The 25968-nt window shown below is 47.6% G+C and overlaps 1 protein-coding gene across 14 annotated transcripts in view; it reads left to right on the top strand.

Annotated features, from left to right (window-relative positions):
- CTNND1 (catenin delta 1) overlaps positions 1-25968 on the top strand; it is a 291114-nt gene that overhangs the window by 198409 nt on the left and 66737 nt on the right. For all 14 annotated transcript variants that reach the window (XM_085651383.1, XM_085651377.1, XM_085651378.1 and 11 more), the window contains 4 exons: positions 11578-12044; positions 12375-12558; positions 13959-14076; positions 20190-20340. In XM_085651383.1, the coding sequence (XP_085507509.1) occupies positions 11578-12044; positions 12375-12558; positions 13959-14076; positions 20190-20340 (920 nt within the window). The remainder of the gene's footprint in view (positions 1-11577; positions 12045-12374; positions 12559-13958; positions 14077-20189; positions 20341-25968) is intronic.

The following is a 25968-nucleotide window of genomic DNA, read 5'->3' as shown; positions in this document are numbered from 1 at the left end:
ACGCGACACACCTTCACCAAACACTATTGTGTAGATGTGCAGGCAAAACAACAGCCCTCAGTAGGCCAGGCTGTTCTTAAAACACTTTCTCAGACCACTGCAACATATACAGATGACCACCGCTAGGGGAGAGCACTGCTGTACAGTCTATGCCCAGTGTACATTCTGCAGCTCATATGCCTCGAACAGAAAATGCTACTTACCAGTATGCATCTGTTCTTGGCATGTAGAGCTGCAGAATCTCATACGTCCACCCGCCTCCCTGGTGCCTCTATCTGTTCCAGCGTTATCTTACCTAGATACTTTACACATGGACATCTTTTCGGTTTCTTACAAACTCCATCATTTCCCTTCTTGGCGAAAAACAATGTAAGGGTGGAGTCGATGCCCATGCGCACTATTGTCCAAGGGAGGAGTCACCCATCTTGTGACTACAAAGACTTCTTCCAAGACAACATATTGCAAACATCCGAGCCCAACAACAGATGACGATCTATGCACAGGTATGTGATTTTGCAGCTCTACATGCCAAGAACAGATGCATACTGGTAAGTAGTATTTTCCTTAGCCTGCATAAAGTCTTTGGGCCTCAGTGCCCCTCTGGTGTGCTTTCTAGCCCCAAGGAGGTGGGAGGTGCCCCTACTGTGCACCCTCCGTGCCAGTTAGGCCCTCTGAATCAATTATCGGATTCCAGATGCCGCTGCTGCTCAGCCATTCGGGGTCTTCACCTTCGGAGTCGGGTCAGCCCATGACGTTAGCAGTGCCAATTGATGCCGCCCAAGCGATCTTCCCGACGTTGACCCATCGCCGTGCCGCAAGCTGTTTGATGCGATGCTGATGGAGCTATCCGCTTTAGGCAACTCTCCATCTTCCCTTATGCAGCTGGTTTCTGCTCTTCCTCCGGGAATGCACAGTTTTGCAGGAGAAGGGGAGAATTTAGGGTGTCCATACCGTTTGGACAGTACGGTCCATCCTGCCTTGGAGGGAAGCTGGCTGGCTGACTGACTTGGGTGAGGCTAGTGGTCTTCAGTCCTCCCAGTTTGATTTGCTTTCTCCACCTGGTATGGCAGCAGAGGCGCGTTCCTCTTCTGCTGAGGTATTGAGGGCAGTGGTAGTCCGAGGCTGTCGGCTCCCCTCAGTGGAATTGTCCACAGACCCTTTGGTGGGTTTTCTTCACCAGGGTTGGACAGGAGTGGAGCTCTTAGTTCCTTATGAGTCTCTACATGACTTATTAGAGACTTGAGCAAGGCCGGTAACTGGAATGCCTGTAGACCCAGCTGTATCCCATAGGCTTCGGTCTGCCCCTCGGGTCCCTAATTGTCTCTTCAAACATCCCTCCACAAAAGGTCTGCAAGTAGCTACCCCTCTGTGGACACAAATGTCCTCCCTCTGGTTCCACCGAGTCCTGGTGGCTGGAAAGTAATGGGCGGAATATTTTCTCTTCCTTTAGTGCAGCATTGCGGTCTTTGAACACTGGGTGTGTTCTCGGCAGGTTTGCCCGTGCTTTATGGGACTCCGTGGAGAGTTTGTCGCCTTCTCTTCCAGAGGAAGCCAAACGTGAACGGCTACAGTTGACGCAGGATGGTTACGGGACGGCAACATTCACCATCGAATGAGGTATGGACCCCACTGATTCCTTGGGTAGAGCTATGGATCAGTCCGCTGTGCAGACATGCATGGCTGTCAGTCGGGGGTGTCAGAGCCGTACAGAATACCCTGACAGGTATGCCGTTTGGTGGTGTACATTTATTTGGTGTACATGCCGATTCTGCTTCGAGGCGTTTTAGAGCTGCACGGTGTGAAAGACACGTAGACATGTCTTTGCAGGATCTGGTTGAATCTTTCTTTCGGACTTGTGTGGACTGAAGTGTTTATAAAGGACTTGGCTGCAGTGAGTTCATCTAGTAGCAACCAGTGTGCTAAGTAAGTACATTTATTGTACAGTTAATTAAAACCATTGCAAGCAATCGTCAATTTACATAGTTTCACGGTAAAAAGAAAACATAGCAATAACATTACTGTTGTGGCAGTTCTTCAATTAAAAAAAACATTATTAAAAGTACGGAATAGGAACTATTAAAATGTGGTTGGTGGTTTATGAACATAAAATTAACCTGAAAGCTAGCCCAAACGTTCTATCGGTGCTCCCTTCACCTTAAAGAATGTAATCCAGAGAACCAGAGCAGGATTAAAATTCGTACTTGGCAATTGCTATAAAATGCGTGGTCTGCTTAATGGACAAATATTTCTAAAAGCTAAAGTTCGTGGCAAGTTAGGCGTGGCCTGTGTTAAGAGGAAAAAAAGCGCTCCATGCAAAGACTACATCAAGTGTGGTGTTGTTGCTTTCTGCTGGACTTTACAGCTGTTCAGCTAAACTTGTGGTTCTTTACACGTTTTTACCTGACCTTTACTCCGGTCAGGTACGACTATAGTGTGCATTATTCTGCAGAATTCTTTTCAGTGAACTCACTATTTCCTACCAGGCGCAGAAGCCGTGCCTTCCCCTTCAGCGGTCTGGCAGTTTTCAGCGGTTTGTTTGTGTTCGTTTTTTAGACTGGTGCCAAACATACATGTCTTGCAGTTTGCTTTACTCTGCAGAGGCGCTCAAGAGTTGATACCACCTTGGTACGTTCCATACTGAATGTGGAGTATCGTTTCTGTACTATTCTCATCTTGTGCACTATTAGACCCTCATTTGGGAGTGCAGAGTTCCACCCTCTGTCGCGCGTGATTTCTCTGATGTACGATATCATACATTTGTGAAGTTTGGTACCCCTTGTTGGGTACTTGTAAATTTGTACTTCCTTGGGGTATATGATCTGCCTTTTGAGGAGGTTTACCTACTATGACCCTCTTATTAGTTTTGTTAATATGATGAAGTGTCTCATACTTTTATATGGTATTTATGTGACCTTCTACTTAATTTAAGGGCGTACGCCAATAGACTGCCCTGATGGGATAGAGCGGCACAGAGGGTATCTATCCCAAGATTCCTTCGGGTATTTTCATAGACCGTAGCTGGTATCCTATATTTGTTTGAGTGGCTTCAGCTTTTCCCCTGGTATTTGCCTTTCGTTTAGTGGATACATGTTACTTCTGTTTGATTGGAAAAGTTCTCTACTTTTGCTCTCAGTTTATATGATCTTTGTTGGCCACAGGATTATCATCCTGCAAGCCTTACAAACACTGTTTTACTCTTTAGGTTCTGTCTTAATGCCATTGTTTAACTGTCTCTTCCACCCCTTCCTGTATTCATAATGATCTCTAGGGAGATGTAGTCTCTCCGTCCATTTTCTTCCTTCTGTTATGAAGGGTACTTTATATTCTTGACTCTTTTGAGGTTGTTATAGCACTTTGCGTTATTGCTAAAGATTTATTCTTTCTTAAGCTAATTACCCTCTCCTGATGTAACTTTTCTTCTCTCTAAGTATTTCTAAACGTGACCATGAGGTGACTAGGTGTTTGCCTCATAGCTTCTACTTTTTAGGTCTCGGCTGCGAAAGGCTGCGCTTGCGCAGTCTCGCTCCGAGATTTAATGAGTTGGAGTGACTTTGAGAAGAGGGGCTTGCACCCGCCCCTCTTCTCTCCTGTTCTCCATTGGCTGGCCTCTTAAATGCTGGCCAGCCACTGGAGAAGAGGTCCAGTCACTCCGTTGAAGCCCCGTCCTTTTCGGATCGGGGGGCGTGTTTTTTGCGAGAAGTCTCAGGGAGGAGACAACAGCAAAACACGCCCCCAAATCCGAAAACGAGGCTCCCTTTCTCCGAGGCATTTTTGCTGTGCCTCGGAGAAAGGCGGTGGTGTCTTCCGGTGCCCTCGTCGTGTTTTAAAGTCTTCCACAGAGTATCCTTTTCTTTTTTCCAACTCTTCATTCTGATTGGACTGTGTCACTAAATTCGTTTTCTATAATGTTGTTGATTTCGCAAACAGCTTGCTAGCTGCCTCTCTCCTTTTAACCACCTTTGCTGTTGCCATGATCGAGTTCTGGTTCTGTTTGTACACGGACTCGCAGCTCCTGCTGCACATGCTTCAATTCCTGCTGTGACTAAAATGGTGTTAATCCTTAGTCACGTCAAACTCGGTAACGCCCCCTGATTCAGTAAAAACTTGTGTTTACTAGCAACGGACTTCAAAATACAGTTGTATTCTGGGAGAAGAAATGAGCCACCTCCGAACGGAAATCGTACTAAGCGCTCGCCCCTATTAACTGAATCTCCGTCAAATAATTAGTGTATTTGCAACTTCAAAATGGCCCCTTTATTTGCACATTTTATTAGTCCTCTGTCGGCGTCGACGCCACTCGTGCCACCATTTTCTTGTGTTTCAGTCAGAGGCATCAGGTACACGAACAGCTTGAGCTGGAGTACGCGGGCTGAATTATGTTGTCAGCCGCTCAGCTACTCAACGAGTTGATGGGCAGGGACCGTAACCTGGCTCCTGACGAGGAGTTGTAACGTTCGCTGGGATCACGAGACTGTGAGTGCTGCCACTGTTAGCTATGCCAGACCTCCTTCCCTGGACCCCAGGCTTTGCAGGGCCAATAGAGGGTTACATGGAAACCTACTGGGAGAAGTAGATGCATATATAGAAAACCCAGCCTACAGTGAGCTATTTTGTTCATTGCCATGTGCTAGTCAACTACTTTGCTTTCTTTTGATATTCGCTGGCGTTGAATGCCGGTTCAAATGCACGCTTATTTCTTTAATCACTGGCTGTCTCTCGTTCCAGTGTGCACGCATGCATTCAGAAGGTTTCCCTCCTAGAACACTGGCTGCATTGTCTGGACTACCAGCGCAGATCCCGATATTGCACACACCCTGAGCGCCTTTAAACATACGATCCTTCACTTCCACAATTACCCGTTAGGCTTCCTTAATCACAGACGTCAGTTTCATTTTTGATTACGACTTGAGATTCTTTCAACTTATTTTACACATCTCTACATAAATTACACCCTCAAACTGGGGGGGAGGGGGTCCGGTTTCATCTAACTAACATTTACTGAGTTGTATTCACTGTTCTAGCTTAGAAAAATGTCAGGTGTCTGTTTTGAGTTGTACAGTGTTTTGTTTTCGGACTTTGTTTTGAATTGTTTTGTTATGTTAGGGTGCCATCGTGACGTGTGACATTGGGTTACCGACTCATATTTGAAGCTTTTCGTGCTTAAGTTTTAGTGTTTTACGAAGTGAGGCAGGGATTCCAGGCCTGATGGTCAATATTGGTGCATCATACTTCATAGTTTTTCTAACGCTTCTTTTTTGTGCTTATTTAATAAAACACTGCACATCTATAGAAATACTTTGAAATCATTGACATCATTATACAAAATCAACGTAGGTGCCTTAGCCATGTATGTAATGCTTTCCTAGAAACATTGATCGAGTATCGCCTATTCTCATTTTAATCTCTCATACACAAGCACTATGTTGAATATCTTGGACATGTTTTATTAAATGTGCAGAAGCGCGATAAACACCGGGATTGCACTAAAGTATGTTTCGCAACTTGAAGTCTTTCTTCATATCTTATCGCTTCACCAGTTGTTTCTGACCTGCAGAGGATATAACACCTAGTGGGGACTCGGTTATTTCACATACACTATACAGTTCTTGCCTGTGTTAATGGGCAGGGGAGTTAGCGAGTGTGTTAAATCGAGGGAGGGCGGGTGGCGAAGAGCAGCCAGGCTACAAACGCCAGCAGCAGAGGTGTGGAAACCCTGTGTATGTCAGACATCCATACAGGAGGGCGGCGGAAGGGGTCCGCCGTCACAGCGATTACCGAGGCGGAAGTACAAATGCAGCCAAAACACTGGCCGCGCCATTTTTGATGCGTGCGCACTTTATACTTCTGCACTGCGAGGTCTCAACGGCTTACAAAATTTCTGAAACTCAGTAAAACATGTATTTTGTTGCTCGTATACAAAGTATCATTACATCCTTTTGGGCTATTTTACCCTGGGACAACACGGTGTTGAAAAGTTTGTCTGCATGGTGACGTCCATACAATGGATTGTGCTAGCCTGTTTTACTTATTGCACAAAGATTTTGCCAACGACAACAATGTAGCACAACAATCATTTTACTCTTTTTTTTCTGGGCAAAAGATTCTAACTACACATAGTCGAATCCAAAACATCGACCACCACTATAAATTAAGGCTCTGGCTATAAGTGGGCCACGTCTGTCCAGGTCGCAGACCTGCTAGTAATTAACAAGCACTTACAATGCAACGGTCTCAGCATTGTTAAAGTTAGAGCTATTGGCATTGATCATGACATTATTTTTGTTTGTTTTTGTTTTTAAAACATGTAAAGAAACGGCATTGTTATTTACAATGTCAATAGCTTAATCAGTGTGTGTGTAGGTGGCTCTGTGTGTGGGTGCAAATGCAATAGGTCTCGCATTTGAGAGTGCTTAACCTATTGACATTGTAAATAACAAGGCCGTTTCTTTAAATGTTTTAAAAACAAAAACATAAACAAAAATAATGTCATGAGCAATGCCAATCGCTCTAACTTTACCAATGCCGAGACCATTGCATTGTAAATGCTTGTTGTAGATGGCTTTTATTCTCTAGTCATATTGTAAGATCGTGCTAACCTTGGGATTCACTAGGCTTCCAGGCTTCTTTTTCATTCTTTATATCTTCAATTTTATACTCTATTGCTTGCTAATGCGCTCTCATGCAATTTGCATTACGCTAACATTTTAGATGGCTGTTGCTTCCCTACGTGGTGCAGTGGTCACTGTGGTTTTCATACTATTACGTCAGAATTGACAGACTGGTCATTCGTGTTTAATTTATTTCTGCGTGTTCTGTTTTTCTTTTGTCTATACATAGGAAGTTATTTATTTTACTCCTATGTCTGTATTTCTTGGAGCGATGCTAGCTGTTTTGTATTCTCCCTGTTCCTATTTCCTTGGGATGTGAATGGTTCTGTACCACTAGTTGCTATTGGCGGGTCTGGTCGCTTAGTGGGTTATGCATCCACTATAGGGTGTTTAACCTTAGTCACAGCTCCATATCTTGGTGAGTCCGCTCAAACTTTCATCCTTCTGAGGCTGAGAATCATTTTTTTTTTTTTAATCATTTGCCTTACCCTCAATATAGGAGATTCCAACCACCTTGCACAACGCAAGGGCGTGAGTTGTTATATTGGTGGCAGAGATGTCCCAAAACCAGAGGGGCTTTCGCTGACTCCATCTAGGTATATTCCAACCGGCAGGACCATTATCGTAACTAGGCTAAACCCGGTCCAAGGAGTGTTCGTGGCATAATCATAGGACCCGGGAAAAAAAAAAAAAAAAAAACCCGGAATACTATCTCCATTTGATCAACAGATCCCAGAAAGCCAAGTTACTTCTGCTGCATGATCTATTGAGGTCAGCTTTAGATGTTTCATATAGAAACGAAAGCCACCCAGAGTGGGATGGGGCTGTTTTCTCTACCCAATGTATACAAATTTGCCTTCTGGCCAATAAAATTGCATAGAAGAGGAAGGACCTTGCTTTGCCAATGATGCTATCTTCCAACCCAAAGATGACAAGTGGTAGAGTTATTGACAAGGATGCATTTAAAATAGAGTTTAAGGTATTCTTCACTTCCTCCCAGAATCTTGCAATGCGAGGGCAATCCAAGAACATGTGAACGTCACATGCTCCAATAAAATTACATTAGTTGCACTTTTTGTCTGGGAGAAATTTAGACCGTTTCAACGGTGTTATGTATGCGCGATGAACTGAAAAGAGATGATTTCTTCTTAGCCATGATGGTTTCATGATTTTATGAAGAAGACCGAAGGAGTTTAGCCACATCTCTTCGCATTGAAGGCCAGTCACCTCCCCCCCCATAGCTCATCTGGAAGGAGTAACTCCCCATCAATTTCCTCCAACAACTGCCAATACCATATGGCTACTTCTTTCCCTCCCATTGGCCGTTCCACTAGCCGTTGCTCCAGTATGCTAGCCTTCCCAAGGTGGGCGTCTATACGGCGTTGGGATCTCGCCCAGCTGTCCAGTTGAATATACTTAAATCTAGAAAGCCCAGGGCCAACGTAGTCTTATAGTTCATCCCAGGCTTTTAGTGATCCTTCCTTAAATAGCTGACCCCATCTTGTGATCCCAGCATGTTCTATTATGGAAGACAGATTATCTCTCAAACATGGTGGTAGACCAGGCGAGTCCCAGATTGGGGAGAAATTAGAATAGTAGGACAACCCCGATCTTTTTCTAATGATAAGCCAGGCTTTAGTCCATGACTGCAAGGTTTTAGGTTTAATTTTTTTAAAGAATTTCTGACTCCCAAATTTGAACATGAATCCGTCTACTGCTAGATTCGCCCCCGTTAGCATAGAACTGTACATTGACTCAGTAGGAAGAATAGATGGCATTTTTAGAAGCATCCTAGAGTGTGACATCTGGAAGGCCCATGCATAGTACAATAGATCCGGCAGAGCAAGCCCACCCTTCTCTCTTCTTCTCCTCAACTTTTTCCATGCTATTCTGATGGGTTTATAGTTCCATATGAAGGAGTTAATTTCTCGCTGACATTTTTCAATTGTTTTAAGGTCAAATGCCATGGGGATCGCATTAAAAATGAACGTGAACTTTGGGAGAATACACATTTTGACCAGGTTTACCCTGCCCATTATGGAGAGTGGCAAGTGGGTCCAGGATTTTAAAAGTCTTTTGCTCTCACTGTATATTCTTTTCAAGTTGGTTTGTCCAATGCTGCCCACTTCTTGGGTGACTCTTATCCCAAGATATCGCATGGAGGTTGAGATGTTTACCCCAAGCTGTATATCTGGTAGATTCCATACCATTATTTCACTTTTACTAGAGTTAATATAACCCGAAATATGACCAAACTCTTCTGCCCGCTTAATAATGACTGGAAATGCCTTTAATGGGTCAGATGTAAAGACCAGGATATCATCTGCATGGAGTGCTACCCGCCTTTCCCATTCGCCAAAGCTAAAAGATGGAATATTAGCCTCCTCCCGCAACAACTGGCCAAACGGTTCTATATATAGGTTGAAAAGGAGGGGGGAAAGCGGGCAGCCCTGCCTTGTACCTCTGGTTATATCCAAGGCATCCGTCAAAACCCCATTGACCAACAACCTGGCCGAAGGGGCACCGTAAAGCTGGTTTATAGTTCTGCGAAAACCCTCCCCACAATTAAATTTTTTAAGTACGTCATTCAGATAGAGCCAATTGACTCTATCAAAAGCCTTAGTTGCGTCTAAGGTTAGGGTAGCTAAAGGTAGGGAAAAAGCTGTGGCGATGTCTATGGCCCCTATCAGTTCATGTGTTTAGTCTGATAGTTGTCGACCTTTAATGAATCCTTTTTGATCTAAATGAACTATAGTACCAATAACACTAGCCAGTCTTACTGAAATAATTGTTGTAAAAATTTTATAATCCTTATTTAGTAATAATATTGGTCTATATGACCCGCACTCAAGGGGAGATTTCCCTGGTTTCGGGATAAATACAATTGTAGCCTCCCCCCAAGATTTAGATTTCCTTCTATTAGGATACCATTAAATAGGGCCGTCAGCACGGGGGCGATGACATTTTCCAATGATCTATAAATCTCCCCCGGCAGACCATCTGGACCTGCCGCTTTCCCTTTTTTAGATTGACGAATAGCTTTTTTCACCTCAGCCTCTGTTTTCTCCGACTCTAAGGACTTACTCTGTGTTGTTGAGAGGGTTGGAAGCGTAATAGCTTCCAGCCATCTGTCCCTTGCCTGCTGGTCATTTGGAAGATCTTCCCTATATATCGCCTCAAAAAATTCAAAGAAGGCTCTACCTATATCTAGGTTAGTGGATCTTGTCGTGGCCTCTCCCTCTATCCTGATTTCCTTAATATATTTAAGGGCTTGGTCAGATTTTATTTTCCATGCTAACACTTTCCCTGCGGCTTCTCCGAATTCAAATTGGGAAATCTTGGTCGCTTCCCACCTTTTATTTACTCTCTCCTGTAGGATATTTTCCAGTTGTGATTTTAACGCGGCCAGTTTTTCCTGTACCTCTGGTGTTCCTGAGGACGGGTCGATCTTTAACTCTAGAAGTTTCATGTCTTGCTCTAGGCTAGCTACCCTTTCTCTATACATTTTTCGCTTATAAGAGGCTCTGTTAGTAATCTGACCTCTTAAAAAGGCCTTGAATGTCTCCCAAACAGCCAAGCCTGCAGAGTCCCTATTTATATCAAAAAATACTGAGGACTCAGCTGCCAGAAATTTAACCTCTTCATCTTCGAGCAAGAGTGTCCGGTCAAAAGACCAGGATGAGTGTTTAATGATGTTTTCAGATCTCAAAGTGAATGTTAGTGCAGAGTGGTCTGACAAATGTGATGGTAAATAGTCTATCATTGTCAGAGTGTCCTTTAGGCAATAGCTAAAAAGAGCATAGTCCATTCTAGATTTGTGTTTGAAGCGACTATTCCGGAAAGACACCCCTAACTTGTTGCCAACTCTTTCTCTCCACAAATCCGCCAAGCCAAGTTGTGTCATAATTGTGATGAGGGTTTGCCTAGATTTAGCGGAGCTACAAGTTCTAGATTTTATCGATTTTATCCAGCCTGGGATTAAGGACGATGTTAAAGTCCCCCATCCAGAACGCGTTGTTAGTCTGGATAGGCGCACCAATAGTTTTTAATATAGAGTAATATGGCAAATTGTCGTACTATCATGGGAAATGTTCTTCCCATGTCTTGAGTTACTTTCTGTGGTGCCTTCTGCGGTGCTTATGCGGTGAGCATCCATGGGTTCGGTTCCAGTGAAGGGTGCGAATCGTCTTCTGTTCATCTCGTTGTTTGGCTTCTGCCAGTTGTCATAACATGGATAATTTATTCCATTGCTTTTTAACATCTTGTCACTTACCTGTGGTTCTTCCACAAGTTTTTTACATTGTAAAGCATGTTATTGCTCACCAACATTATTATAAGGTCTGGTATTTTTCTCTGGTTTTAGACTAGTTTTGTTCTAAGTTAGAGACTTTTATTGGGCTCAGGTCCCAAGTTAGTTACCTTTGGTAACGCTTTATCTGGTAAAGACTGAATCTAGCTGCAGATTCCATACGCCCCTCTCTTCCTCCCTGTTCTGTGAACTGAGCCCTCCTTGGTCTCAATGATTTTATTAATTAAAAAAAAAAAGAAATCATACTAAATAATCACTTCAGTGATTATTTGTCACACGTGTTATTTTAGCAGCCTGTACAATGGGGACTTCCTATATGTGGCGCCATGTTTTAGGCGCAGAAAATCGTGCCGGAAGAAACTCACCACAGCGAGGAGGTTATATGGACTCTGTTGACGTCACATTGCATGATGACGTCGATATGGCGGTGCGCAGCGTCTTCTGTGCGTGGGCATACTGTGGAAAGAAATTCTAGATCCAATCTTTCACCTGGAGGAAGATCCTGTCTCTGGCAGATTAAAGTGTTACCGAAGGTAAATAACTTATTCATTTGGAGAAGGAAATTGTGATTCCGATTTGCTGTGGGTTTAGGTGGAGGATGGCATGCGGATGATTATGGCGTCAACAGTTGTTACTGACCTGTCCTCTTCCTTCCGCCAGGAGTTACGGAGATCCTCTGGTGGACGAGATGCAGCAGGACCCCTACTACTGGCAGCAGGCGCCCCTGGCTCAGCATGAGCGTGCAGGGAGCATGGCGAGCCTGGACAGTCTGCGCAAGCCTGTTCCCACCAATTGGCGCCAGCCAGAGCTCTCCGAGGTCATTGCCATGCTCAACTTCCGACTGGATGCAGTAAAGTCTAATGCGGCTGCCTACCTGCAGCACCTCTGTTACCAGAACGACCCAGTCAAGACTGACGTGCGCAGGCTGAAGGGCATTCCAGTGCTGGTGGGTCTCCTGGACCATCCAAAGAAGGAGGTGCATCACGGGGCTTGCGGTGCCCTCAAGAACATCTCCTATGGCAGGGACCAAGACAACAAGGTGGCCATCAAGAACTGCGATGGAGTGCCGGCCCTGGTCCGGCTGCTGCGCAAGGCGCGGGATATGGACCTTACTGAAGTCATCACTGGTAAGGTGGGATACAAACTGAATGCTGGGGCATTCCCTGAATTTAAGGGAGACAGAGGGCTGTCGGATAGCTAAGTGTGTCTGAAATATCAGGGGGGGGGCTCATTAAGATCAATTTGAGAACTCTTACGAGTGCCCCGAGCTGACTTGGAGCTGGGGTTTGTTGTAATTCCAGCTGAGGTGAGAGATTCACAGAAGGCTGAACTCCTGGAACCCAATCCCTGCTTTAGACGAGGAGGGATACATCCCTTATTTAAAGGCTGCAATCTCCCTCCAGATTTGAGATTTCGTACTTCCTGTCTCAATGTTTCTCCACTTTTTCTGCTCCCAGGAACGCTCTGGAACCTCTCCTCGCATGACTCCATCAAGATGGAGATAGTGGATCATGCGCTGCACGCCCTGGTGGACGAGGTGCTGATCCCACACTCTGGGTGGCAGAGGGAGCCCCGCGAGGACTGTAAACCCCGGCACGTGGAGTGGGAGTCTGTGCTCACGAACACTGCAGGCTGCCTCCGGTATGGCCTACACGCCTTCATTGCTTTGCACCTGCACCACACACTCACACAACGCTCTGATGCCAGCTGGATGGGATTATATGTGGCTTGTTGTGAAAAGAAGCCTGTGGGGCCACTCTGTGGTAGGTGATGGGAAATGTATGGGGTGTTGGCCAGTGTGAGCAAAGGGTTCTCGAGGCACGTATCCCTCCAGCAGGAATGTAGCGCCTCGCAGCGGTCTGTACGGTGCAGACCCACGTGTTGCTAACCTTGTACCGTTGCTCACTGGGGCTTTGATGAAGGGGAAGGGCGTTGCAAGAGTCTGCCACAGCCCGCTGGGGCTTCACTGGACATCCACTGCAGGTCAAGACTTTGCATCACCTGTCCTTGTTCCAAGTATTGTTAATGAGCAAACCCACCGCCTATTTACCTTTCATTTGAGGATGTGTCCATATCCTGGTCCCGCCTTTTGCCTAGAGTGGTAGATCTGCAGCCTGTCGGGGGGGGGGGGGGGGGGGGGGGAGGGGAGGGATCGCGCTGTGGGGTAGTGGTGAGCGGAGGGTTGTGGAAATGCATGTCTAGTCTCCTTTGATTGCAGTCGCCTAATGTGGACACAGTGAAGACATTTGGATAAATACAGCAATAGCCGTGATCGCAAAGTAAAACAAGAGGTTCTTGGTTACACTGCGGTGGACTGTTGGGTGAAGTCCTTGGGGGGCCTCGGTCAGTGCAGACTTCTTGTGTTCCCCCAGGTCTATGCTGTGCAGTAGGACGTACTGCGTAGTGGTGTTAGAGCCGCTTTACTGTTCAGTCAGACTGTCGCCTGCAACAGAGTGTGACAGGGTCGGCTCCGACGGCTAGTGGCTGACTGCAGGACTGTGGCAGGTGGAGTTACGAACCCTGCAAGAGTAGACTAACTGATGTAGTGCAAGGCTTTGGGCCCCCCTTTCAATGTCCACCCCTCCGCTTACCAACACTGAAGCTTCTCTGATTGCTTCCTCATTGCCTCCCCTTCATTCTCGGGGCATCACTGCGCCCCTCAAGATGGCGGGTAGGAAGAGCCACATTCCTCGTTGTAGGCCTCTGCTGTGACGCACCGCTTTACCCTTCATCTGCTGCGCCCCTCACTCACTGGGAGGGGGGGTTTGGGGATCACACTGGGCACTCACCCAGGGCAGGGATGACTACCAAGATTCTCACACTTGTCTGTTGTATTAATGAATACAAGGGTTCACACCACTGTCCTTGCACAATGCGCACCATGCATGTAGGAGCACACACTCGCACACATACCATGTGTTAAACCGTGCACCACACAACTCAGCCGCCACTTTACGCACAGACACCGCACCGAATGTCCCACTCTCACATGTGGCTAGTGGCCTGCCTCCCTCTGAGATGCCTTCATTCCTCCCCTGCAGGAACATCAGCTCGGAGCGCAGTGAGGCTCGGCGGAAGCTGCGGGAGTGCGACGGGCTGGTCGATGCCTTGGTCTACATTGTGCAGTCGGAGATTGGACAGAAGGACAGTGACAGCAAGGTGAGGCCCACTGTCCAACGGGTGTAAGTCACGGTTCTGTCATGCATGGCTCTGCTCCTCCAGCACAGGCTGCTCTTCTACCTGCTGCTAGCATTGAACACACACCACCGTTCTCCTTTCCACATCATGCCTTGTCCTAAGCTCGTCTCTGCTTTCATACCTCATTCACTCTACAGCACGGCATCACCTGCCTGCCAGTGCTCCATTCCTCCCCCACCCCCCAGGCTATCCTGCAGCACAGGCTGCTCTTCCACCTGCTGCTAGCATTGAACACACACCACCGTCCTCCTTTACACATCATGCCTTGTCCTAAGCTCGTCTCTGCTTTCAATCCTCATTCACTCTATAGCACGGCATCACCTGCCTGCCAGTGCTTCATTCCTCCCCCACCCCCCAGGCTATCCTGCAGCACAGGCTGCTCTTCCACCTGCTGCTAGCATTGAACACACACCACTGTTCTCCTTTCCACATCATGCCTTGTCCTAAGCTCGTCTCTGCTTTCATACCTCATTCACTCTACAGCACGGCATCACCTGCCTGCCAGTGCTTCATTCCTCCCCCACCCCCCAGGCTATCCTGCAGCACAGGCTGCTCTTCCACCTGCTGCTAGCATTGAACACACCACTGTTCTCCTTTCCACATCATGCCTTGTCCTAAGCTCGTCTCTACTTTCATACCTCATTCACTCTACAGCACGGCATCACCTGCCTGCCAGTGCTTCATTCCTCCCCCACCCCCCAGGCTATCCTGCAGCACAGGCTGCTCTTCTACCTGCTGCTAGCATTGAACACACACCACTGTTCTCCTTTCCACATCATGCCTTGTCCTAAGCTCGTCTCTGCTTTCATACCTCATTCACTCTATAGCACGGCATCACCTGCCCTGCCTGCCAGTGCTTCATTCCTCCCCCACCCCCCAGGCTATTCTGCAGCACAGGCTGCTCTTCCACCTGCTGCTAGCATTGAACACACACCACTGTTCTCCTTTCCACATCATGCCTTGTCCTAAGCTCGTCTCTGCTTTCGTACCTCATTCACTCTATAGCACGGCATCACCTGCCTGCCAGTGCTTCATTCCTCCCCCACCCCCCAGGCTATTCTGCAGCACAGGCTGCTCTTCCACCTGCTGCTAGCATTGAACACACCACTGTTCTCCTTTCCACATCATGCCTTGTCCTAAGCTCGTCTCTGCTTTCATACCTCATTCACTCTACAGCACGGCATCACCTGCCTGCCAGTGCTTCATTCCTCCCCCACCCCCCAGGCTATCCTGCAGCACAGGCTGCTCTTCTACCTGCTGCTAGCATTGAACACACCACTGTTCTCCTTTCCACATCATGCCTTGTCCTAAGCTCTTCTCTGCTTTCATACCTCATTCACTCTATAGCACGGCATCACCTGCCTGCCAGTGCTTCATTCCTCCCCCACCCCCCAGGCTATTCTGCAGCACAGGCTGCTCTTCCACCTGCTGCTAGCATTGAACACACACCACTGTCCTCCTTTCCACATCATGCCTTGTCCTAAGCTCTTCTCTGCTTTCATACCTCATTCACTCTATAGCACGGCATCACCTGCCTGCCAGTGCTTCATTCCTCCCCCACCCCCCAGGCTATCCTGCAGCACAGGCTGCTCTTCCACCTGCTGCTAGCATTGAACACACACCACCGTTCTCCTTTCCACATCATGCCTTGTCCTAAGCTCTTCTCTGCTTTCGTACCTCATTCACTCTACAGCACGGCATCACCTGCCTGCCAGTGCTTCATTCCTCCCCCACCCCCCAGGCTATTCTGCAGCACAGGCTGCTCTTCTACCTGCTGCTAGCATTGAACACACACCACTGTCCTCCTTTCCACATCATGCCTTGTCCTAAGCTCTTCTCTGCTTTCATACCTCATTCACTCTATAGCACGGCATCACCTGCCTGCCAGTGCTCCATTCCTCCCCCACCCCCCAGGCTATTCTGCAGCACAGGCTGCTCTTCCACCTGCTGCTAGCATTGAACACACCACTGTTCTCCTTTCCACATCATGCCTTGTCCTAAGCTCGTCTCTGCTTTCATACCTCATTCACTCTATAGCACGGCATCACCTGCCTGCCAGTGCTTCATTGCTCCCCCACCCCCCAGGCTATCCTGCAGCACAGGCTGCTCTTCCACCTGCTGCTAGCATTGAACACACACCACTGTTCTCCTTTCCACATCATGCCTTGTCCTAAGCTCGTCTCTGCTTTCATACCTCATTCACTCTACAGCACGGCATCACCTGCCTGCCAGTGCTTCATTGCTCCCCCACCTCCCAGGCTATTCTGCAGCACAGGCTGCTCTTCCATCTGCTGCTAGCATTAAACACACCACTGTTCTCCTTTCCACATCATGCCTTGTCCTAAGCTCGTCTCTGCTTTCATACCTCATTCACTCTATAGCACGGCATCACCTGCCTGCCAGTGCTTCATTCCTCCCCCACCCCCCAGGCTATCCTGCAGCACAGGCTGCTCTTCCATCTGCTGCTAGCATTGAACACACACCACTGTTCTCCTTTCCACATCATGCCTTGTCCTAAGCTCGTCTCTGCTTTCATACCTCATTCACTCTATAGCACGGCATCACCTGCCTGCCAGTGCTTCATTCCTCCCCCACCTCCCAGGCTATTCTGCAGCACAGGCTGCTCTTGTACCTACTGCTAGCATTGAACACACACCACCGTTCTCCTTTCCACATCATGCCTTGTCCTAAGCTCGTCTCTGCTTTCATACCTCATTCACTCTATAGCACGGCATCACCTGCCTGCCAGTGCTTCATTGCTCCCCCACCCCCCAGGCTATCCTCCAGCACAGGCTGCTCTTCCACCTGCTGCTAGCATTGAACACACACCACTGTTCTCCTTTCCACATCATGCCTTGTCCTAAGCTCGTCTCTGCTTTCATACCTCATTCACTCTATAGCACGGCATCACCTGCCTGCCAGTGCTTCATTCCTCCCCCACCCCCCAGGCTATTCTGCAGCACAGGCTGCTCTTCCATCTGCTGCTAGCTAGCATTGAACACACCACTGTCCTCCTTTCCACATCATGCCTTGTCCTAAGCTCGTCTCTGCTTTCATACCTCATTCACTCTATAGCACGGCATCGCCTGCCCTGCCTGCCAGTGCTTCATTGCTCCCCCACCCCCCAGGCTATCCTGCAGCACAGGCTGCTCTTCCACCTGCTGCTAGCATTGAACACACACCACTGTTCTCCTTTCCACATCATGCCTTGTCCTAAGCTCTTCTCTGCTTTCATACCTCATTCACTCTACAGCACGGCATCACCTGCCTGCCAGTGCTTCATTCCTCCCCCACCCCCCAGGCTATCCTGCAGCACAGGCTGCTCTTCCATCTGCTGCTAGCATTGAACACACACCACCGTTCTCCTTTCCACATCATGCCTTGTCCTAAGCTCGTCTCTGCTTTCATACCTCATTCACTCTATAGCACGGCATCACCTGCCCTGCCTGCCAGTGCTTCATTCCTCCCCCACCCCCCAGGCTATTCTGCAGCACAGGCTGCTCTGTACCTACTGCTAGCATTGAACACACACCACCGTTCTCCTTTCCACATCATGCCTTGTCCTAAGCTCGTCTCTGCTTTCGTACCTCATTCACTCTATAGCACGGCATCACCTGCCTGCCAGTGCTCCATTCCTCCCCCACCCCCCAGGCTATTCTGCAGCACAGGCTGCTCTGTACCTACTGCTAGCATTGAACACACACCACCGTTCTCCTTTCCACATCATGCCTTGTCCTAAGCTCTTCTCTGCTTTCGTACCTCATTCACTCTATAGCACGGCATCACCTGCCTGCCAGTGCTCCATTCCTCCCCCACCCCCCAGGCTATTCTGCAGCACAGGCTGCTCTGTACCTACTGCTAGCATTGAACACACACCACCGTTCTCCTTTCCACATCATGCCTTGTCCTAAGCTCTTCTCTGCTTTCATACCTCATTCACTCTCTAGCACGGCATCACCTGCCTGCCAGTGCTTCATTCCTCCCCCACCCCCCAGGCTATCCTGCAGCACAGGCTGCTCTTCCACCTGCTGCTAGCATTGAACACACCACTGTTCTCCTTTCCACATCATGCCTTGTCCTAAGCTCTTCTCTGCTTTCATACCTCATTCACTCTATAGCACGGCATCACCTGCCTGCCAGTGCTTCATTCCTCCCCCACCCCCCAGGCTATTCTGCAGCACAGGCTGCTCTTCCACCTGCTGCTAGCATTGAACACACACCACCGTTCTCCTTTCCACATCATGCCTTGTCCTAAGCTCGTCTCTGCTTTCATACCTCATTCACTCTATAGCACGGCATCACCTGCCCTGCCTGCCAGTGCTTCATTCCTCCCCCACCCCCCAGGCTATTCTGCAGCACAGGCTGCTCTGTACCTACTGCTAGCATTGAACACACACCACCGTTCTCCTTTCCACATCATGCCTTGTCCTAAGCTCGTCTCTGCTTTCGTACCTCATTCACTCTATAGCACGGCATCACCTGCCTGCCAGTGCTCCATTCCTCCCCCACCCCCCAGGCTATTCTGCAGCACAGGCTGCTCTGTACCTACTGCTAGCATTGAACACACACCACCGTTCTCCTTTCCACATCATGCCTTGTCCTAAGCTCTTCTCTGCTTTCGTACCTCATTCACTCTATAGCACGGCATCACCTGCCTGCCAGTGCTCCATTCCTCCCCCACCCCCCAGGCTATTCTGCAGCACAGGCTGCTCTGTACCTACTGCTAGCATTGAACACACACCACCGTTCTCCTTTCCACATCATGCCTTGTCCTAAGCTCTTCTCTGCTTTCATACCTCATTCACTCTCTAGCACGGCATCACCTGCCTGCCAGTGCTTCATTCCTCCCCCACCCCCCAGGCTATCCTGCAGCACAGGCTGCTCTTCCACCTGCTGCTAGCATTGAACACACCACTGTTCTCCTTTCCACATCATGCCTTGTCCTAAGCTCTTCTCTGCTTTCATACCTCATTCACTCTATAGCACGGCATCACCTGCCTGCCAGTGCTTCATTCCTCCCCCACCCCCCAGGCTATTCTGCAGCACAGGCTGCTCTTCCACCTGCTGCTAGCATTGAACACACACCACCGTCCTCCTTTACACATCATGCCTTGCCTCATGGCAGGTGGCAGACTGGGTATCAAGGGCCATCTACTGCTGTGCAGTGGCTTCTTCCACTAGATAGTCGGCAAATGCATTTCTGGGAGAAGCCGCTGGTTCACTGCACCCCCTCATTTGCTCGTTCCCTCCCTGATGGTCACTGGTTCCACTGATTCATCAGTGTCTGTACTTTCATTATGGCAGACGCTGACTGTGGCTCCTTGTGGGTAAGACTCCAACTGCCTTGCCTCTCCCCCATTGCCAGGCCAGAGCCGTCACTGCTTCACCAGCTTTCGTCTTTGTCCTCATGGTTTATGAAAGTTATATCTTGAACCTTGCAGCACCTGCCTACCGAGTGGGCCGATGCTATTGCCTGTGCTCTGCAGCGCACCGTGTTTAGGAATCACTTGTGCATACAAGGGACTGGCCTTTCTTGGACTGGGATTTGTCATACAAGGGACTGGCCTTTCTTGGACTGGGATTTGTCATACAAGGGACTGGCCTTTATCATACAAGGGACTGGCCTTTATGGGAGGTGTGATTTGTGCTTTAAGTTGTCGCATAAACACCTGTGATCCACCCTTGATTGCACTGTTGGGTCCTCTGGCACATACCCAGCCTTTCATCTCCAGGCGGTGCACTCTGGTGGGGGTGCTGCCTGTTTGCTAGTGCACCCTCGCCCCCGGGTTTCAGCATTGGATGCTGGTGGTGGGATTTGTAGGTGTCTCAGATCACTTCTACTTTCTGGTGTTCAGTATATTCTGGTCTTATCTATGGGTTTGTTAAAGCATCAGCTCTAGTGTAAGGGCTCCCTACGTCACATGCTGTGTGTGCTGTGTTTAGGGTTTCTGATCTCTAGCGCTAATCGCTTGTGGGGTCGTCTATTCATTTACCCTGGTGCGACTTGCAGGGATTATATTAGGGACGCTCTGAATCCCCCTCTAAAATCTCTCCTTTCTCACCCGTTGCAACAGCTGGTGGAGAACTCTGTCTGCTTGCTTCGTAACCTCTCGTACCAGGTCCACCGTGAAATACCCCACGCTGAAAAGTACTTGGAAGAGCCACTCAGTACCTCCAGCTCCGGCCAGCAGAATGCCAGTTGCTTCGGGACCAAAAAAGGCAAAGGTAAGTCCCCGTCAGTTCTTGTGTGCATGGCTGGAGATCGGTGGCTTTAGGTCGTGCTCCAGCAGGTGTGCTTCTTGTGCTTCAAGGCAGTGTTCATTGGACTTTTGGATGTCAGCCAGCTGGTATAATGGATGTGTGGTGAATGTTCATAAACTGGCTGCAATGATTCCGGGGGGGGGGGGGGCTCAGCCATACGAAGCGACCAATCGTGTAAATGAACCTCTGCAACTGATCGATGTTGGGGGTCCCAGTTGCTCATAATTGCGTCCGGGGATGGTTGTATGTAATTTTATAAGATTACTCTTTTTTTTTTTCAGGCATCTTGAGTGTACTTTTCAGTTAGAAGTTGTTCTGATTTTTATATAGTACACTAAAAACAATTAGTTTAGATGCTTTTAAATCACACCAACTTCAGAACGGCCTGTCTTGCACACAGTGCTCTGCACACTGGCAAACCTGCCTACCTTGCCTCCAAACTCAATAAGGCCGGTCAGACAAGGAATCTCAGGAGTACTAACACTCTACTATTCATCCCTCCGAAAACTCGCAAACAAAAAACCTTAACACGCTCCTTCTCTGGTAATGCGCCCAAAATTTGGATCTCCATCCCAGTCCATATCAGGACTAACCCCTCCTTCATAAAATTAACAAGAATTTACAATGCAATGGTCTCGGCATTGGTAAAGTTAGAGCTATTGGCATTGCTCATGACATTATTTTTGTTTGTTTTTGTTTTTAAAACATGTAAAGAAACGGCATTGTCATGAGCAATGCCAATAGCTCGAACTTTACCAATGCCGAGACCGTTGCATTGTAAATGCTTGTTCTTCTGAGTACCGGAACTTCTCCAGGCCTGAGGAGAGTGCCCGTACTCACCCGGGCCTGTCAGGTTTTGGGCACAACGGTCACGTGAGCGTGCACACGCGGCCAGCGAGCAGGGACTGCTTCAAATGTGGTGTGGCGTCACCCTCCACCCTGCAGGGTGGCAGACACAAATGGAATTACCTGTAAAGCATTAGTCATTGTATATTTTCCCTGATAGAGCCAGCTTTGCTTTTGCTCTGAAGACCCTAAATAATTCTTAATCCATTTTTTAAAATAAGTTTTCTTTAATTTATTTTTAGCGTGGGTGATGTATTGGAGTCTGTTGCAGACATGGCACAAAAGTGTTTGTTTTTCAACCCCATGTGACAGCCATAAAACCAGTTTCTTTTAGACCAAAACAGGACCTCACATATCAGCAATCGCAGGAGGTCTCACAGATTATAAACAATCATGTTAGTGAACTGCTGCTGAATTATAATCCTGAAAGCACACGTCACTGTTCATGAATATTAGATGTAAATACATTTTGAATTTCGAGGTGTGCCTGTGCACTGTGAGTAACATGGCCAAGGACGGCATTAAAGTGCTGAAATTATATCATACGTTTCAAAACTTACAAACGAGGCCTCACAAAATACGAGTGGCCCAGGACCCCCGAAAATTTAAAATGTCCCTGGGTGCAAGCGAACGTCTCGAGGCCCGCTCGCCACTGCTAAAGGAAAGCCAGGCCCGTACTCACTGGTTCCTGCAGCTGCTGCTCCCCAGCCATGGCAGGGTCCAGAGACAGGCCCCTCAGCTCAATAGCGACTGGAAAGCTTCAACATGGCGGAGTGCATGGGGCCTCGCTGCCGGACAAGAGGCTTAGCCTTTTTGCACTTAAAATGACATTACCTATCACTGTAGCCCTACACGGGGGTATCATCCCTCCCCCAGCATGGCAGTAGCCCCAACTTTCCTTACCTGAGGATGGTGACGCTACCCCTCCGCACAGGCAAAAACACCACTGGCTCGGACACCCGGATCGGCTTGAACTGGAACTTGCAGCCGAAGCACAGCGCCGAGTCGCTGAAGACGGACACAGAAACGATGGGCCTTTCGAAGATGTGGATGGGGTCCAGGTGCGAGACGATGCAGCCTCCGGGCTGGTAATCGTTGATGACGAAGGAGATCACGTGAGGGAGCAACGCCGGGACACCACCGCCTTTCTCCGAGGCACAGCAGAAAATGCCTCGGAGAAACGCCACGTCCTTTTCGGATTTGGGGGCGTGTTTTGCTGTTGTCTCCTCCCTGAGACTTCTCGCAAAAAACACTCCCCCCGATCCGAAAAGGACGGGGCTTCAACGGAGTGACTGGACCTCTTCTCCAGTGGCTGGCCAGCATTTAAGAGGCCAGCCAATGGAGAACAGGAGAGAAGAGGGGCGGGTGCAAGCCCCTCTTCTCAAAGTCATTAAATCTCGGAGCGAGACTGCGCAAGCGCAGCCTTCGCAGCCGAGACCTAAAAAGCCAGCTCAAAGACCCCTTTCTCAACCGAACTCTTCCGATGGGATAGCTCCCGACCAACGCATAATCTTGCCCATTGGAGTATATAGTCTCTTTGATAAGAAGGCTTCTAAATCACCTACGTCTTGACTCCCTCCTTTGTCCCCCCCCCCCCTCCCTGAACAAGACTTGTCACGAATCAATTTGTTAATTACGGTTATACTTTGTATTTGATTGTGAGAAAGTGTCTGTACACACTATACCTATTTGGGAACAGTATAAACAGAGTCCACAGTCCCCAGAGGTTTGGCAAAGGCTAAAGTTGGATATAACCTTACTCTCTAAAGTGGTAGCTTGGTCGAGCAGTAAGGCAGTATCAGAGGACAGTGTAAAGCATTTGTTGCACACACTCAGTCAGCAAATGGTCTCACACACTCAAGAACTGAACTCTAGGCCAATGGTTTGTATATAAACCTATATGGTTGTTTTATTTTAGAACCAACAATAGGTATCAAAATATACTTTCTCAGAATGAGATGCTTTAGTTAAATACTTTGCAATAGGCAATTGACTTTTGCAGATAATAGTTAGTTTTGTTGCAATAGGCAACACAATTTCAAACACAATAATACATTGAGCTCAATGGGAATTTCAAGTTATTGGCAATTGATTACTTTCAGGATTACTTTTCTAACTCCAGGACTGGATCCTAGCTTCAGTCCTGGGACAGTTCTTGGAAACGAGTGAGTAAATTTGTTTTAGTTACTATTATTTTTAAGAAATATTTTGCCATTTTAAAATTTGACACTTAGAAACTTTTGCTAATTAACCCTGGGCGTAGTGGACGTAGTGGGGCTACGCGGAGCATCACGTAGTGGGGCCAAATCTACGCACACACTCCGCGTAGCCCAACTACGAGCCGCCCGCCTCCCTCCCGCCCTCTTTTAAAATCACTGAAAATGTTTAAAGGTGAGATGCGGTGTCCAGGGCAGTGCACTCTTTACAAAATACACCTTAACTAGCTAGGATGTATGAGGGTGAAGCAGGTCAAATGACCAGCACAGTGGAAAGCTGTGCAGCGCCCCAAAGTTAAGGCGTGAGGAGTCCTCTGCCACCCAGTTCTGTCACTTCCTTCAGGGGGGAATGAGGCTCCTTTACTTGCATTGGGACACGTGGCAAGCTTCAGGCACCGCTTTGGATAGGGCAGCTCTTCTAGCTACACCAGTGTTAGTTCTTGTGTCTCTACATATGTTCTGCAAAGAAAATTGAGCAAGTGTTTCTTTTGTTTTATTGTAATTGCATGTATATAATGTTTACTGCCTTTGCCACGTTGAAAGGCTTTGTAGAGTGTACTACCTTACTCTGTAGCCCAAAGGTAGGGGTTAGCCCAGTGGTGACTAGTTATTGGTTATCGGGTTAGTTGTGTGCTCTGGGTGAACCGCTTGACCCATTTCCTCCAGTTTCTAGTGGTGGGCGAAGTCCGTAGTGGTCAGGTGCGACTTTTAGGGTGAATTCAGGCCTATGAATTGGTCTATAGGGTCGAGGCAGTTGGATCGTGTCAGACTCCAAGCCGTGGTTACACGGGGGAATCTGGGATTCATGCAAGGTTTGTGTGAGTGGGATGATTCTGGAGGTTAGAAAGATTCTGGGACTTTGTTACTCAGTGTGATTTGTAAGGAGGGGTACCTTTGATCAACTGACGCGTAGTACAGAGTGGGGCGGCAGATGTGACCGGGTAGGATCTGCAGAGAGCCGGTAAGGCAGGCAGATAGTCTGTAAGGAGAGAATCATTCAAACAGAGCGGCTGGAGAGGGCTCCAGCTATAAACCAAGGTCCATTTTCATGCAGTTTGGAGGTAAATCGTGAGGGCCGGATTCTGCAATCTGGGGACAGAGAAAGGGAAGAAAGGTTGAAAGGTGGTGTTACTGCATCTTTGGTTGCTCCCTTTGACTGTTGATGTTAAAGTTGAGCCTTTTTCACATACATATCGAACATTGTTGAGTTTGTCTGAATCTGTACTTGGGTATTGATATGAGGCAGTGAGTTATGTGGAAGTGGTAGGTCATTAAATCCCATTTTAAAAACAATACTAGATTTTACACATTGAGAACTGATTAGATACCCCAGTTCACATAGGGAAACATGTCTCTGATAGTTAAGTTTGGGTTCACGAAAAGCTAACCCGAGTGCAGTCACTACCCCACATATGCTCTGAAAGGAGTGGTTTTGGCAATCCTCTGAAAGGCAAGTCCGTTGAGAGCTGTGGTAATGGGAAAAACCACGTAAAATAACGTCTTACTGCATTAGCCTTTCGGGTAACTTAAAACTTTCACTTCGCACAGCGTCCAAATAATGCAGAAAAATCACCCATTTTATAGTTTCATTAATCTAAGAGAATTGGTTAAGAGGGGTAAATCCAAGTAGTTACAACCAATTATTGTGTATTCTACATCAAAATCAAATAAAATTCAGGCTGGATTTACAGAACTAGGTGTTTTAAAAAAAGTGTTAAAAAAATCGAAGTACTCAAAGTCCGAACAAACGCATTTCAGGGTATCAAACCTTGGTCCAGTTATGATCCAAACTGGTTTCAAAGTTCACAAAATCCATCTCTGGTGTCACAACTCCTCACCAGACACTCAGAACCCAGAGAAAAAACTTTTCAAAACTTCCAAATCTCAACCCACTTTGTTACATTGGACATCCATCCTTGGATTCTGGCTCAAAGTCAAAAGCTTAATTACACATATTCCACCAAAGGTATCGCGTCTCCACACCACCACATTGTGTTTTGGGGGAAATCTCCTCCCTCTTCCTCAGGGTTTCACTGGAATGTCCGTGTAGCATGTCAGGATCCCAAAAACGTGAACTAGTCAGATTCTGGTTTTGCTGTTGTCACTGGCTAGATGTTACGCAGTGGATAAGCGTATAGGACATGTTACGCTTCACGGACACAATAGACCCTTGCCCCACCATTGGTAGAGACAGTTCATCTTTTAGTTGCCCCCTCACATCCTATCCCACTTATCAAGACCAGCATATCCAAAACTTATTGCCTCACTCACTGTAGCAAAGTCTTTATTGTAAAACTAGTAAGGAGCGAGCCGTGACTGTCGTTGCTTTCTCCACAAATTGATTATTTTCTCATGCTGCTGAAAACCCAACAGATGTCCATAATATGGTAAAGCGATTTTAATCTGCTGCTTGGCAACATTCAGAACTTTACAAAAAATATAATACTTATTTGAAATTAAAATCTCTGCCATTGTAGTGTCTGAAATGGTTCTCTAGCAGCAAATGGAGTCGTAAAAAGAAACAAAGTGT

This window comes from Triturus cristatus, chromosome 4_1, assembly GCF_964204655.1.
Source record: "Triturus cristatus chromosome 4_1, aTriCri1.1, whole genome shotgun sequence".
NCBI classification, from domain to species: Eukaryota; Metazoa; Chordata; class Amphibia; order Caudata; family Salamandridae; genus Triturus; species Triturus cristatus.
The sequence above is the reverse complement of the archived record's forward strand: the minus strand, read 5'-3'. Positions and strand labels throughout refer to the sequence as shown.